Genomic DNA, 14643 nt, shown 5'->3' on the forward strand with positions numbered 1-14643 from the left:
GGGGGAAAGTTTCTGCATCTCTAGAGTGCCAAGCTGGCTTTTGGAGTCTTATAATCCATGAAATGCTGCTGTCAGAAATGAAATCTACAAATATTTTCTTCACTGAGGAAGCGGACTTGAACTCTAGTGCCACCTATTGGTTGTAACAATTCTAAAAGTCAATATCGACCCTTTAAAGGGCCTTGCCACATGAATTGATATAGAAAGCCAAACCAGATGATATATAAATATAGCAGAGATGAATACAGTAACTGGAAAAGAAGAGGGTATGTACAATGGAACCCGAGTATAACAGCTGGCAACTGTCCACAGTTACAAAGGAAGGGCTATCAAAAACTCAATGAGAAGAGGAAGTAAGGCCATATTTGTGTCACTCATCCAGAACTTATATGTATGTGTTGCTGTGTAGGATGTCTAGAAAGTATTGGTGTTGATGAAGGATATTTTGAAGCAGCTTACTGTAGAGATTTGCTGAGTACTATAATGTGACTCTGCATGTACTGTATATTTATAGCAAACTTCTCTTACATTTATTTATCCCCATTCTTTTTTTGCTTTAGAAAATGACCAGATTCGTCTTACTGGAGGAGACAACAGATGCTCCGGCAGAGTGGAAGTGTTTTTCCAGGGACAGTGGGGAACAGTGTGTGACGACGATTGGGATATCGATGATGCAAAAGTCATCTGTAGACAGATGGGATGTGGCTCAGCTACAAACGCTACTACAGAAGCGAGGTTTGGAAAAGGAACAGGTCCAACATGGCTGAGTGAGGTGCAATGTAAAGGATATGAGCGAGCGGTACAGGACTGCTGGTCTAAACGCTGGAATAAAAGCGATTGTCTCCACAAGGAGGATGCTGGGGTCATATGTGAAGGTACGGACGCATCCTTTTGAGTTGAATTACAAGTAGATTGTTGGAAAAAAAGAATTGTTTGGACTCAGTATTTATTGGCATCCATAACTGCAGTATTAGAAATCTATGATTAGAGAATGTGAATTTCGTACACGTTATTGATTGACTTTCTAAAGTGTGAGAACCTTTATGTAGAAATAGAGGGTGGGCCATTTATATGAATACACCTAAATAAGATGGGAATGATTGGTGATATCAACTTCCTTTTTGTGGTACATTAGTATATGGGAGGGGGAAATCTTTTCAAGCACACCATTGTTTTTCTTGTGAAATTCTCAATAAGATTGATGTGTTACATGACCCTCTTCCCATTGGAAAAAATAATGTTGGATCCGAAATGTCCGACTTCAAAATGGCCACCATGGTCACCACCTATCTTGAAAAGTTTTCCCCCTCCCATATACTAATGTGCCACAAACAGGAAGTAAATATCGCCAATAGTGTTGAGCACTCCAATACTGCAAGTATCGGGTATCGGCCGATATTTGCTGTATCGGAATTCCGATACCGAGTTCCGATATTTTTGTGATATCGGAAATCGGAATCGGCGTATGTGGTGTGTATGGTTCCCAGGGTCTGGAGGAGAGGAAACTCTCCTTCAGGCCCTGGGATCCATATTAATGTAAAAAATAAAGAATAAAAATAATAACTATGGATATACTCACCCCTCCGACGAACCCTGGCTGTCACCGCTGCGTGCGTCTGCCTCCGTTCCTGAGAATTGCAGAGAGTGAAAGACCTTCGATGACATCGCGGTCACGTGAGCGGTCACGTGAGTGGTCAGGTGACCGGTCACCTGACCGTGACGTCATCGAAGGTCCTTCACTCTCTGCAATTCTCAGGAACGGAGGCGAACGCTTGCAGCGGTGACAGCCAGGGTCCTTCGGAGGGGTGAGTATAGCCATATTTATTATTTTTATTCTTTATTTTTTACATTAATATGGATCCCAGGGCCTGAAGGAGAGTTTCCTCTCCTTCAGACCCTGGGAACCATCCAGGATACCTTCCGATATTTGTGTCCCATTGACTTGCATTGGTATCGGGTATCGGTATCGGCGAGATCCGATATTTTGCCGGTATCGGCCAATACCATCCGATACCAATACTTTCAAATATCGGAAGGTATCGCTCAACACTAATCACCAACCATTCCCATTTTATTCCCATATAAGTGGCCCACCCTGTATAATTCACTGGTATATAAATAGAAAATGTATTTGTGACTATGGTGACATTGACTTTTATTTTGTCTTTTAAAGGTCATGAAGATCAAATTACTCCTCGTGTATTGACTACAACAACAAGTAAAATTAGCATGGGACATTTTATTATGTCATAACATTTCCTTGACCGATTCTAACTTAAAATGTACAAGATTCTTCTAATTCTTAAATTTTAATTATAGACTGTTTTTTTTACATTTACTAATAAGAAAAATGCTTGTGATTAACCTGAAATAGCCATTTCCATGTGAATAATCTGTATAAATTTCATTTATTTATTTATTACTTGATCATGACTTATAATCTAAATTACTAAGCGCACAATGTTGATCTCTTTTTCACACTAATTCTATAAGATTTTTGCACCTGATGTTGACAGATGGCAATAGAACAATAGATATTTTGCTCATGATTTTATTTCTACTCTATAGGTCTGCCGCCATCACTGCCTGCTACTTCCACTACCCCAAACTTTTTTCTTATCGTCTCAATTATTTCCTTGCTCTTTCTTGGTATTGCAATCATTACATTAATATATTTGACAAAATATTCCAATTGGTCTAAAAAATGTGAGTATAACATAAAATCGTAAAATAAAATAATAAAAAATGTGATCAATATACTGCATATAATATATTCATATTCAGTAGTAGTCACTTTATTATGAGATGGAAAATGATAATGTGCAGATCCATTTCCAAACCTGAATAACATCTTACAAAACCTCCTCTGAAAAGTAACCATTAGAAATTATGCGGTTCATAGTTCCTATGCTTTGTGCCGATTCCGATATTTACAGCTCTGGGGGTCTAATGTTACATTTTTCTTTAATTCACATTTTCCTCAGTTCTCAGAAACGTCACGTTAGTTTCTTCCCGTGACCCGGTGTATGAAGATGTTGAACTCAGGTTGATAGAGAGAAACAATAGTTTGCCACAGACTTCAGGTTAGTAAATTGTAATCTAGCTTGTTTGATATATTTATCTATATATAAAGCTGAGTGTATGTATGTGTGTGTATGTATTAAACCACGCCCACTCCACATAGCCACGCCCACTCCGCATAGCAGGAACAGGCCACATCTAGCTCTGTCCTTTCTGGAATGGAGTTGCTCCTGTGAGGCATGACTTCAAAAGAAAGGAAGGAGCCTTATGGATAGAGATGTGAGGGGGAAATGAGAGATGTCAGGGGGATAATGAGAGAAGTGAGGTGTTGCTGCAATATGAGGCTGTGTATAGAGAAGAGTGAGACGCTGCAGGTGGAGGATGTGTATAAGGTCACATTCACACGTTCAGTATTTGGTCAGTTTTACCTCAGTATTTATAAGCCAAAACCACGAGTGAAAAATACAGAAGTGGTGACATGTTTCAAATAATAATAATAATTTTCCCCTGATTGTTTTACTCCAAGTTTTAGCTTACAAATAATGAGGTATGCAAATTGCCTCTTCAGACAAAAAAGAGGACTTGAACTTTATAGCGCCACCTGTTGGAAGTAGCGATCCTACTTAGCCTCCTTACCTTGACAAGCAAGAGCTGGAATGTCACTCTCCACAAGGAGAAACCTTACCCCTCAGACCTCAAATACTGAGAGAAAAATACTGACTAAATAACGCGTGAACGAGGTCTAATACAGGAGGAGATGACACACAGGTATATACTATATACAACCCCTGGCAAAAATTATGGAATCACCGGCCTTGGAGGATGTTCATTCAGTTGTTTAGTTTTGTAGAAAAAAATCAGACACGACACAAAACTAAAGTCATTTCAAATGGCAACTTTCTGGCTTTAAGAAACACTAAAAGAAATCAAGAACAAAAAATGTGGTAGTCAGTAATGGTTACTTTTTTTAACCAAGCATAGGGGAAAAAATATGGAATCACTCAATTCTGAGGAAAAAATTATAGAATCATGAAAAACAATCTCAATCCAATTGAAAATCTTTGGTGGAAGTTGAAGAAAATGGTCCATGAGACGGCTCCAACCTGCAAAGCTGATCTGGCGACAGCAATCAGAGAAAGTTGGAGCCAGATTGATGAAGAGTACTGTTTGACACTCATTAAGTTCATGCCTCAGAGACTGTAAGCTGTTATAAAAGCCAGAGGTCGTGCAACAAAATACTAGTGATGTTTTGGAGTGTTTTCTTTTTTGTTTGTTTTTCATGATTTCATAATTTTTTCCTCAGAATTGAGTGATTTCATAATTTTTTCCCTATATTTGGTTAAAAAAAGTAACCATTACTGGCTACCACATTTTTTGTTCTTGATTTCTTTTAGTGTTTCTTAAAGCCAAAAAATTTACATTTGAAATGACTTTAGTTTTGTGCCATGTCTGTGATCTGCTTTTTTTCTACAAAATTAAACAACTGAATGAACATCCTCCGAGGCTGGTGATTCCATAATTTTTGCCAGGGGTTGTATACAGGAGGAGATGACTTACAGGTATAATGATAAAATGTTGCTTATTGAGGTTCCCTAACAGAGAATGCTTTTTCTGAGCCCCTTCCTATTCTGGTATAATCGACATGATGAAACATGGTCCTAATGTTTGGTTAATTTAGTAACTGGATTTTATTTTATTACTAGCTGAAGAGCCCGGCTTTGCCCGGGCATAGTAACTAACTGTGGTTAGTTATAGCATCTCACTTCTCTTATTTACCCATCATATGCAGTGGTAAGTGCCACAATCTCTCTTCTTTTTGTACAAATGTGGACTCCTTTTTGGTGAGAACTAATGAGATTAGGATGAATCGGGGCCCAGATACTTATCTATATTTAGAGGAGTGATAAATTGTGACCTCATTGTGTGGTGGATTGTCATTTTTAATGAGTTTGATCATTTTGTATGTTCCAATACACTTGGATATTAGCCACAAAACTAAAAATAGATGTGCATGTGAAAAAAAGCTGCTTACAACCTGGACCCCTTAGGCTATGTGCACACGTTTCAGATTTGTTGTGGATCCGCAGTGTTTTTCCTGCACAGAATTGCACCAAATCTGCAAAGGATTGCTCAAGCAAGGTTAATCAATGGGAATCCAGAATTGGTGTGCACATAATGCGGAAAATAAAATCCTGATTCCAAGCATTTTATTTTGGGCAGCATGTCAATTCTTTTTGCAGATGTACAGTGTTTTTGCACCCATTAACTTACATTGCCAAAAACGCTGAAGAAAGGAAATGATGTCAGATGGAGAAAGAGTGTGTTGGCGGAGAATATGTGAGAGCGGAGAATATGTGTGTGTCTATCTGTGGGTGGTTGTCTGCGGGTGTTTGTGTGTGTGTGTATGTACCCAGGCATCGTTTGATGGGACTACTTCTCCAATCCTGCTATGTCTGCATGTGATCAATTATAAAAAAACAACACATTTATATAATTGCATACATATTCACATACAAAGTACATACTCACCGCACACCTAATCCCCGACACCCGCGTCTCCAGCAAACAATCAAAAATAATAAACCTATGTATATTCCCTGTCTGCTGTAGTCCATATAATACTGAGTGTCCCAAGATGATCTCAAGTATAGAGCAGTCACATGGGGAGATGTGACCACTCTACTCAGCCTCTGGCGATACACTGACAGGAGGTAATTGCTCCTGCAGTGTATCACTGAGTCGCCGTGAGAGTTCACCGGATTTCAATAGCTCCGGTACTCTCACTTACGGCACGTATCCACTGTGCCATCCAGCTCTTGTGACCTGCGGTGGATACCACATCCGTCTCCTCCTTCTACCTACTGCCTCCCCCAAGGCTTGATCGGCTGGTCTAGAGCCCTCTATCTTAGGACTTCCTGGCTATTCCATTATTCTGATGTAATACTACTCTTAAGGGTCTATGCTTCATACCCTTTCCAGCTCTCCATAGAGCACACTGATGAAGGTCCTTGGTTGACCAAAACGTTTGAATCGTGTAAATACTGTATGTATATAATAAACACTTTTTGCATCAGACCCCTACGAGTGTGCCAAAGTATCATCTATTTTGAATAGTGTTGTTTGCTATATGGTCATGTTATATGGTCCATAATTCAACTGGTACTTTGTTCCTGTCGTATAGATGATTTATGAATGACTGGTATACGAAGGTAACCGATTTATATATATATGTACAGGACACTCTGATATTCCTTTCTGTAAGCACTTTAAAGCACTTATGCACCTTGCCTAAGGATCTCTCTGTCTTTTTCTGCCTATCTAGGGATACAAGAGGCTATCAGCCGCCGAGGAGTGGGGGCGCCAATCACGCATGACTAGGGTGCCAACCCCCGCTGATAGGCAGGGACAGATAAGGGACAGCCCCATAGTGTCAGGATGTCCCAAAATAATCTCTGAGTAACTAAGAGATAGCACGTCGAGTGTGTATGAGCAAATATTCATCCCACCCCAAGAGGGCCTAATAGGGGTAGCAGGGTGAGCCGACGTGGAGAGGGGGCACCATTTGCGTAGGAGGTAGGGTGCCAACCTCCACTGGTAGGCAGGGCGCATATAGCATAAGTGTAGGGTTAGGCACCACCTGGGCCTTTCCTATTGATTGTTGTTGTGTTGGTGATGGTTTTTTGTAGTTTTAAAAAAAGAAGTTTATTAAAAGTCAAGTTTTAATCAATTAAAAATTGGGTCTCTTCTGTGAACACTTCATCTCATCTGACCAGAGAATCTTATTTCTCATAGTCTGGGAGTACTTCATGTGTTTTTTAGCAAAGTCTATGCAGGCTTTCATATTTTGCACTGAGGAGAGGCTTCTGTCTGGCCACTCTACCATAAAGGCCCAACTGGTTGAGGGTTGCAGTGATAGTTGACTTTGACAAACTTTCTCCCATCTCCCTACTGCATCTCTGGAGCTCAGCCACAGTGATCTTGGGGTTCTTCTTTACTTCTTTCACTAAGGCTCTTCTCCCACGATTGCTCAGTTTGGAAGGGCAGGTCTAGGAAGACCTGGTGGTCCCAAACATCATGCATTTAAGTATTATGGAGGCCACTGTGCTGTTAAGAACCTTGAGTACTGCAGAAATTCGTTTGTAACTTTGGACAGATCTGTGCCTTGCCACAATTCTGTCTCTGATGTCCTTGGCCAGTTCCTTTGACTTCATGATTCTCATTTGGTTTTACATGCACTGTGTGCTGTGAGGTCTCATATAGACAGGTGTGTGCCTTTCCAGATCAAGTCCTATTAGTTTAATTTAACACCTATGGACTCTAATGAAGGAGTAGAACCATCACAAGGAGGATTCCAAGGAATGGACAGCATGTGACTTATAAATGAATGTCTGAGCAAAGGGTCTGAATACTTATGACCATGTGATATTTCAGTTTTTCTTTTATATTTTTTCAAAAATTTCTACATTTCTGTTTTTTTTCAGTCAAGTTGGGGTCCAGAGTGTAATTTAATGTGAAAATATTGAACTTTTTGGAATTTAGCAAATGGCTGCAATGAAATAACGAGTGAAAAAATGCAATTTTTTTTTTTAATGTTAGAAGTAGGGTTGAATGAAACGGATCGGACAAATTCAAAAATCGCCGACTTACATATAACTTTTATTGAGGGCTTGTGTTAGGAGTCGAGTTTCCTCTGCTGCACAGGGGGAATCTCGATCCGTGTCTGCTGCAGTCTCCCATGCGGTATCGGCCGCAGTGGGCTCTGCTCAGCGGAGACGTCGCTCCCAGCATCTCGCTGGGGCTGATTCGGTGCATAGGGTCACTACTGCCTTTTCTGGCTTTCCTATGGTACCCTGCACTGATCTGCGGCGAGCGAGCCTCTCTGGGACTAAGTCCTTGCTTACTCACACTGAGCATGCCCAGGGCAGGGTCTCCCATTGGAGGTCGAGGGCCACATGTTCAGTCACATGCTCAGGTGCTGCAGTACATTCCATTGGTCCTTCTGGAAGGTCCTGAAAGGGCAAAACATGCTCAGGTACTGCAGCACTTTCCATTGGTCCTTCTGGAAGGTCCTGAAAGGGCAAAAACTTCAGTAGCAGCTTCCTGTGCTGCAACTATATAAACTGCGCATGACCGCACGGCCATGCGCTAGTATCGTCTTATGCTATATGCTTTGCGCCAATGTGGTCATGTGTTTGAATGTGTTCAGGGACCCGGCTGAAATAAGCCCCTAGAATGCTGGCATCTTCGGCGAGGAGTTTTGTATGCATGCATGACCACTCACTGCTCACATCTGGGTAGTTGGCCTGTGCCTCTGTGAAAGTCTAACAGGGCACAGAGCTTTCCTCTCGCGGTTACTCTGTGAAGCTAACAGAGTTGGTATATACCGCCATATAGAGCCGCCATTATTTAGCAGCAGGTGCTTTCCTGCACGGTGGATCCCGGGTTGCGAACGCACCAATTCCATTTAATAAATTATATATTTGGTGCGTTCCGCCAACCCTAACAGTACACTAGCGCCAGGATCTGGCTAAGTAATGGCGGATGAACAGCGATTGCAGGGGTACATCCAGCTGCTGGAGGGCCGGTTGGCGTCTCTTGAGCGTGCAACCTCGGCGGTGGATGTTACCGCAATAGCTGTTCAGGCTGCTAGCGTGGCTGCAGCAGCTTTACCCACTGCCACCTCTGTTCCGACCCTATCTCACCTTCCTTTGCCTGAGAGATACTCTGGGGACAGTAAGTCCTGTAGGGGTTTCGTGAGCCAATGTGGTATACACCTCGAGCTTCTGGCTGCACGTTTCCCTACTGAGCGGGCAAAGGTGGGATTCATAATCTCTCTCCTGTCGGACAGAGCGTTGGAGTGGGCTACGCCGCAGTGGGAGCGCAACGATCATGTGGTGCGGAGTGTTCCTAGGTTTCTGGACACTCTGAAACAGATCTTTTTAGGACCTCAAGTCACCCATGATACAGCGCTCCAACTGCTGGCTTTGACTCAGGGTTCAACCATGGTCAGCCATTTTGCTGTTCACTTCCGGACATTAGCGTCTGAGTTGGAATGGCCAGATAAAACCCTCATTCCCGTATTTTGGAGGGGGCTGGCTGACCATGTGAAGGACGCTTTGGCCACTAGGGAGATTCCCGCCACACTGGAGGAGCTCATAGCCGTATCTACTCGTATTGACCTCCGTTTTAACGAGCGGAGGTTGGAGCGAGCCCAGTGTAGGCAGAGGTTTCGGCTGGCTCCCACCTTCGCCAAACCTTTGGAATCTCCTGTCCAGGCATCCGAGTCACATGAGGCCTTAGAGGTGACACGAGCGGGATCCAAGTCTCAGTCTGCCCGTGCACATAAGGTCCGTCATGTTTGCCAGCAGTCAGGACACCTTGCCTCCAAGGGTCCTCAGCGGTCGGGGAAACGTCAGCGTCTAGTGGCAGTTGGAGGAGGTACACTAGACACGGCGACGTTTGCCTCAAAGTTGTCCTTCAAGGGGACAATTACCATAGGCCCATCCACTCTTATGGTCGAGCTATGCGTGGATTCTGGGGCAGAGGGTAACTTTATGTCTTCCGCTTTTGCCCAGCGTCACGCAATACCCTTGGTGATGCTCGCCAAGCCGGTAACCGTTCGAGTGGTAAATGGGTCAACACTACCTTCACAGATCACCCACCAAACCATTCCTTTCACGCTATCTGTGTCTCCATCACATCAGGAGATAATCTCCCTATTAGTCATTCCTGAGGGAATTGATGAGGTCCTGTTGGGGATACCATGGCTTCGCTACCATTCTCCTCATATTGAGTGGTCCTCTGGGAGAATTTTGGGTTGGAGTAAATCTTGCGAGGGTAGATGTCTGAGGGAGTGCGTTCAGGTTGCTACTACACAGGTACCCGCAGATCTTTCCTCTCTCCCCAAGCACTATTGGCCCTATGCAGACGTGTTCTCCAAAAGAGCTGCGGAGACCCTTCCGCCTCACCGCCCCTATGACTGTCCTATTGACCTCTTGCCTGGTGCTGAGCCTCCCCGGGGTCGAATCTATCCGTTATCTCTCCCGGAGACGGAGGCAATGTCCCAGTACATCCAGGAGAATCTGGCAAGAGGATTCATTAGGAAGTCAGTATCACCGGCAGGGGCAGGGTTCTTCTTCGTACAGAAGAAGACTGGAGACTTACGTCCATGCATAGACTACAGGGGTCTTAACGCCATCACCGTTAAGAACAAGTACCCACTACCCCTGATATCTGAGCTGTTTGATAGGCTACGGGGAGCGAGGGTATTTACAAAGTTAGATCTGCGGGGTGCTTACAACCTGATTCGCATCCGTGAGGGGGATGAATGGAAGACGGCTTTTAACACCAGGGATGGGCACTATGAATATCTGGTGATGCCCTTCGGGCTCTGTAATGCCCCAGCCGTTTTCCAAGACTTTGTGAACGACATCTTCCGGGATATGTTCACCACCTCGGTCGTAGTCTATCTGGATGATATTCTCATCTTCTCTCCAGATATGGACTCCCATCGGAGAGATGTTCGCAAAGTCTTCGACCTCTTACAGGCAAACTCCCTCTATGCCAAGTTGGAGAAGTGTGTGTTTGAGCAGGAGTCCTTGCCTTTCCTTGGTTATATCATCTCTGCCCAGGGTTTGGCTATGGATCCTGCCAAGCTACAGGCTGTAATGGACTGGCAGGAACCCCATTCTCTTAAAGCGGTGCAGCGCTTTATGGGGTTCATTAATTACTATCGTCAGTTCATTCCACACTTCTCAACTTTGGTAGCTCCCTTGGTTGCCCTCACCAAGAAGGGAGCAAATCCCAAGTTGTGGTCAGAGGAGGTCTCCAAAGCCTTTCTCTCGATCAAGTCACACTTCGCTAGCGCTCCCATCCTACATCGCCCAGATGTTGATAAGCCATTTATCTTGGAGGTGGATGCCTCATCCGTTGGTGCTGGAGCAGTCCTTTTCCAAAAGGATGCTCAAGGTCGGAAGCATCCTTGCTTCTTCTTCTCCAAGACCTTCACACCAGTGGAGAGGAATTATTCCATCGGGGACAGGGAGTTGCTGGCCATGAAGTTGGCTTTTTCGGAGTGGAGACATCTCTTGGAGGGAGGGAGCTTTCCCTTCCAAGTCTTCACTGACCACAAGAACTTGGTGTATCTGCAAACGGCCCAGCGGCTGAATTCTCGCCAGGCTAGATGGTCCCTGTTCTTCTCCCGGTTCCATTAAACTCTCCATTTCCTCTCCGGGGAGAAGAACGTTCGTGCTGACGCTCTCTCCTGCTCCGTGGTGTCATCGGAGGAGGAGGAGCCTCGGCTTATTGTCCCTTCTGAGAGCCTGAAAACTGTAGCTCCGGTTTTGCTAGAGTCTGTGCCCCCGGGCAAGACTTTCGTACCAGCTAACTTGCGACCTTAGGTTCTCTCTTGGGCTCACTCCTCCAGAGTGGGTGGGCATTTTGGGACCAAGAGGACATCTGAGCTTCTGGCGAGAACATACTGGTGGCCGCATATGGCCCGAGATGTCAAGGACTATATTCAGGCGTGCGTTTCTTGCGCCCAGAATCGGTCTCCTCGGCAATGGCCTGCTGGGTTGCTTTACCCTCTACCGGTGGCAGACAGGCCCTGGGAGATGGTCGGGATGGACTTTGTGGTGGGTCTACCCAAGTCGCGTGGCTGCTCCATTATTTGGGTTGTCACCGACCATTTTTCCAAGATGGTGCATTTGTTGCCGCTTCCTCGGTTACCCTCAGCACGGGCCTTGGCGGTGTTGTTCATTAAACACATTTTCCGTTTGCATGGTATGCCTGATAAGATTGTCAGCGATCGGGGTCCCCAGTTTGCGTCTCGGTTTTGGAGAGAGCTCTGCCGTTTACTCAGCATAGAGTTAAACCTCTCCTCTGCATACCATCCCGAGACGAATGGGTTGGTGGAGAGAACCAACCAGACTCTGGTAACATATTTGCGACATTTCGTCTCTGCTCGGCAGGATGACTGGGCATCTTTGCTACCTTGGGCGGAATTTGCCCTGAACAACGCCGTAGCCGATTCCACTGGTCAAACTCCTTTTCTCCTTAATTACGGCCAGCATCCGCGTGTCCCTGTGCCCATGCCCGTGTCATCCACCGATTCTAGGGTGGCAGACTGGGCGGTGGAGGCACGTGACATCTGGGACCGCACACAGGATGCCATCCGGGCCTCCAAGGAGAGAATGAGGATTTCGGTTGATACACACCGGTGCCCCGCTCCGGTCTTTGCTCCTGGCGACTTAGTGTGGCTCTCCGCCCGTAACATCAGGCTGCGAGTTGAGTCCACTAAGTTTGCTCCTCGCTACATTGGCCCGTTTAAGGTTCTGGAACAGGTCAACCCTGTGGTCTACCGTTTGGCTATTCCTCCACGCCTTGGTATCACCGATACTTTCCACGTTTCCCTCCTAAAGCCCGTTCATTTGTCCCGGTTTTCCGAGTCATATGCTGGGACATCGGGTTCATCCACGGATGAGTTTGAGGTGAATGCTATTGTGGGGTGCAAGGTGGTACGTGTCAAGAAATTTTATCTGGTGGACTGGAAGGGTCACGGCCCAGAGGATAGAACCTGGGAGCCTGTGGAGCACATTGTTAGGAGTCGAGTTTCCTCTGCTGCACAGGGGGAATCTCGATCCGTCTCCGCTGCGGTCTCCCATTCTCCTCCAGCCGCAGTGGAGTCTGCTCAGCAGGGACGTCGATCCCAGCGTCTCGCTCAGTCTGACTCTGTGCGAAGAGTTGCTGCTGCTTCTCCAGTCTCTGCCATTAAAGTCAGTGCTGGTCAGCAGCGAGCGGACTTCTCTGGGACTAAGTCCTTGTCTGCACGTACTGAGCATGCCCAGGGTAAGATCTCCCGTTGGAGATCGAGGGTCATGTGCTCAGGCTCTGCAGCACATTCCATTGGTCCTCTTGGCAGGTCTTGGAAGGGCAAAAGTGCTGTAGCGACTTCCTGTGCTGCAACTATATAAACTGCGCATGACCGCACGGCCATGCGCTAGTATTGTCTCATAATGTTATGTGTGTATGTTGTGAGTGAAAGTCGCTCTTTAAATAACCCTCCCTATTGAATGTCTGTTCGCGGAAGGTGTATGTTTGCTATCTAGCGCCCGACTTATCCTACAGCACTATTCACACATTACAGCGTCCTCTTGCTGTGTCCGCCTGTACGGCGCCGTGCGCTTGCCTTGCGCTTTCCATACCCAAGCCAGTGTGGTTGGTGGCGTCCGTCAGTGCGGCATTGCTCGCACTCCTGTGCATTTATATATTTATACTTGGTTTCCTTACACACCCAGTTGTGGTGTAGTGCCAGCGAGGGTCTAATCGGACTTCAATCCCAGTTGGGGTTAAGTACGCTGACTACTCGCTCGCGCTTTAGGTGCGGTACCGCGATCCTGTGACGCAACAGGATTGCTCCCTTCGCGCTGGGTGAGGTTGAACCCACGTGTATATACTTTAGTGTACCGCCATATAGTCTGTATTAACTAGCAGCAGGTTTTCACCTGCACGGTGGACCCCGGACTGCGAACGCATCTATATCACCTTTCTTGGTGCGTTCCGCCAGTCCTAACACACATTCGGGCTCCGCTGCTTATCGCAGCTTTTGAGCGTAGTGAGGCTCAGGGAGGGGGGGGCCCTAGGAGGGGGGGTAATGTTAGGAGTCGAGTTTCCTCTGCTGCACAGGGGGAATCTCGATCCGTGTCTGCTGCGGTCTCCCATTCGGTATCGGCCGCAGTGGGCTCTGCTCAGCGGAAACGTCGCTCCCAGCGTCTCGCTGGGGCTGATTCGGTGCATAGGGTCACTACTGCCTTTTCTGGCTTTCCTATGGTACCCTGCACTGATCTGCGGCGAGCGAGCCTCTCTGGGACTAAGTCCTTGTTTACTCACCCTGAGCATGCCCAGGGCAGGGTCTCCTATTGGAGGTCGAGGGCCACATGTTCAGTCACATGCTCAGGTGCTGCAGTACATTCCATTGGTCCTTCTGGAAGGTCCTGAAAGGGCAAAACATGCTCAGGTACTGTAGCACTTTCCATTGGTCCTTCTGGAAGGTCCTGAAAGGGCAAAAACTTCAGTAGCAGCTTCCTGTGCTGCAACTATATAAACTGCGCATGACCGCACGGCCATGCGCTAGTATCGTCTTATGCTATATGCTTTGCGCCAATGTGGTCATGTGTTTGAATGTGTTCAGGGACCCGGCTGAAATAAGCCCCTAGAATGCTGGCATCTTCGGCGAGGAGTTTTGTATGCATGCATGACCACTCACTGCTCACATCTGGGTAGTTGGCCTGTGCCTCTGTGAAAGTCTAACAGGGCACAGAGCTTTCCTCTCGCGGTTACTCTGTGAAGCTAACAGAGTTGGTATATACTGCCATATAGAGCCGCCATTATTTAGCAGCAGGTGCTTTCCTGCACGGTGGATCCCGGGTTGCGAACGCACCAATTCCATTTAATAAATTATATATTTGGTGCGTTCCGCCAACCCTAACAGCTTGTTTTATCTCTTGGAAGACTGATAGGAAAACAATCATGAAGAAATAATTGGTTTATGGAAATGGGCCATTCAAGTACACTTTTAGAATAGTTCAATTGCGGCATATTTCAACAAATTTAACTGCTACATGA

General features: G+C 45.9%; 1 protein-coding gene across 1 annotated transcript in view; it reads left to right on the forward strand.

Annotated features, from left to right (window-relative positions):
* Positions 1-14643, forward strand: part of LOC138681287 (antigen WC1.1-like) — a 273048-nt gene that overhangs the window by 200016 nt on the left and 58389 nt on the right. The window contains exons 9-12 of the mRNA XM_069768718.1: positions 561-875; positions 2174-2218; positions 2569-2706; positions 2985-3083. Of these exons, the coding sequence (XP_069624819.1) occupies positions 561-875; positions 2174-2218; positions 2569-2706; positions 2985-3083 (597 nt within the window). The remainder of the gene's footprint in view (positions 1-560; positions 876-2173; positions 2219-2568; positions 2707-2984; positions 3084-14643) is intronic.

Source organism: Ranitomeya imitator, chromosome 1 (genome assembly GCF_032444005.1).
Source record: "Ranitomeya imitator isolate aRanImi1 chromosome 1, aRanImi1.pri, whole genome shotgun sequence".
Classification (NCBI taxonomy): domain Eukaryota; kingdom Metazoa; phylum Chordata; class Amphibia; order Anura; family Dendrobatidae; genus Ranitomeya; species Ranitomeya imitator.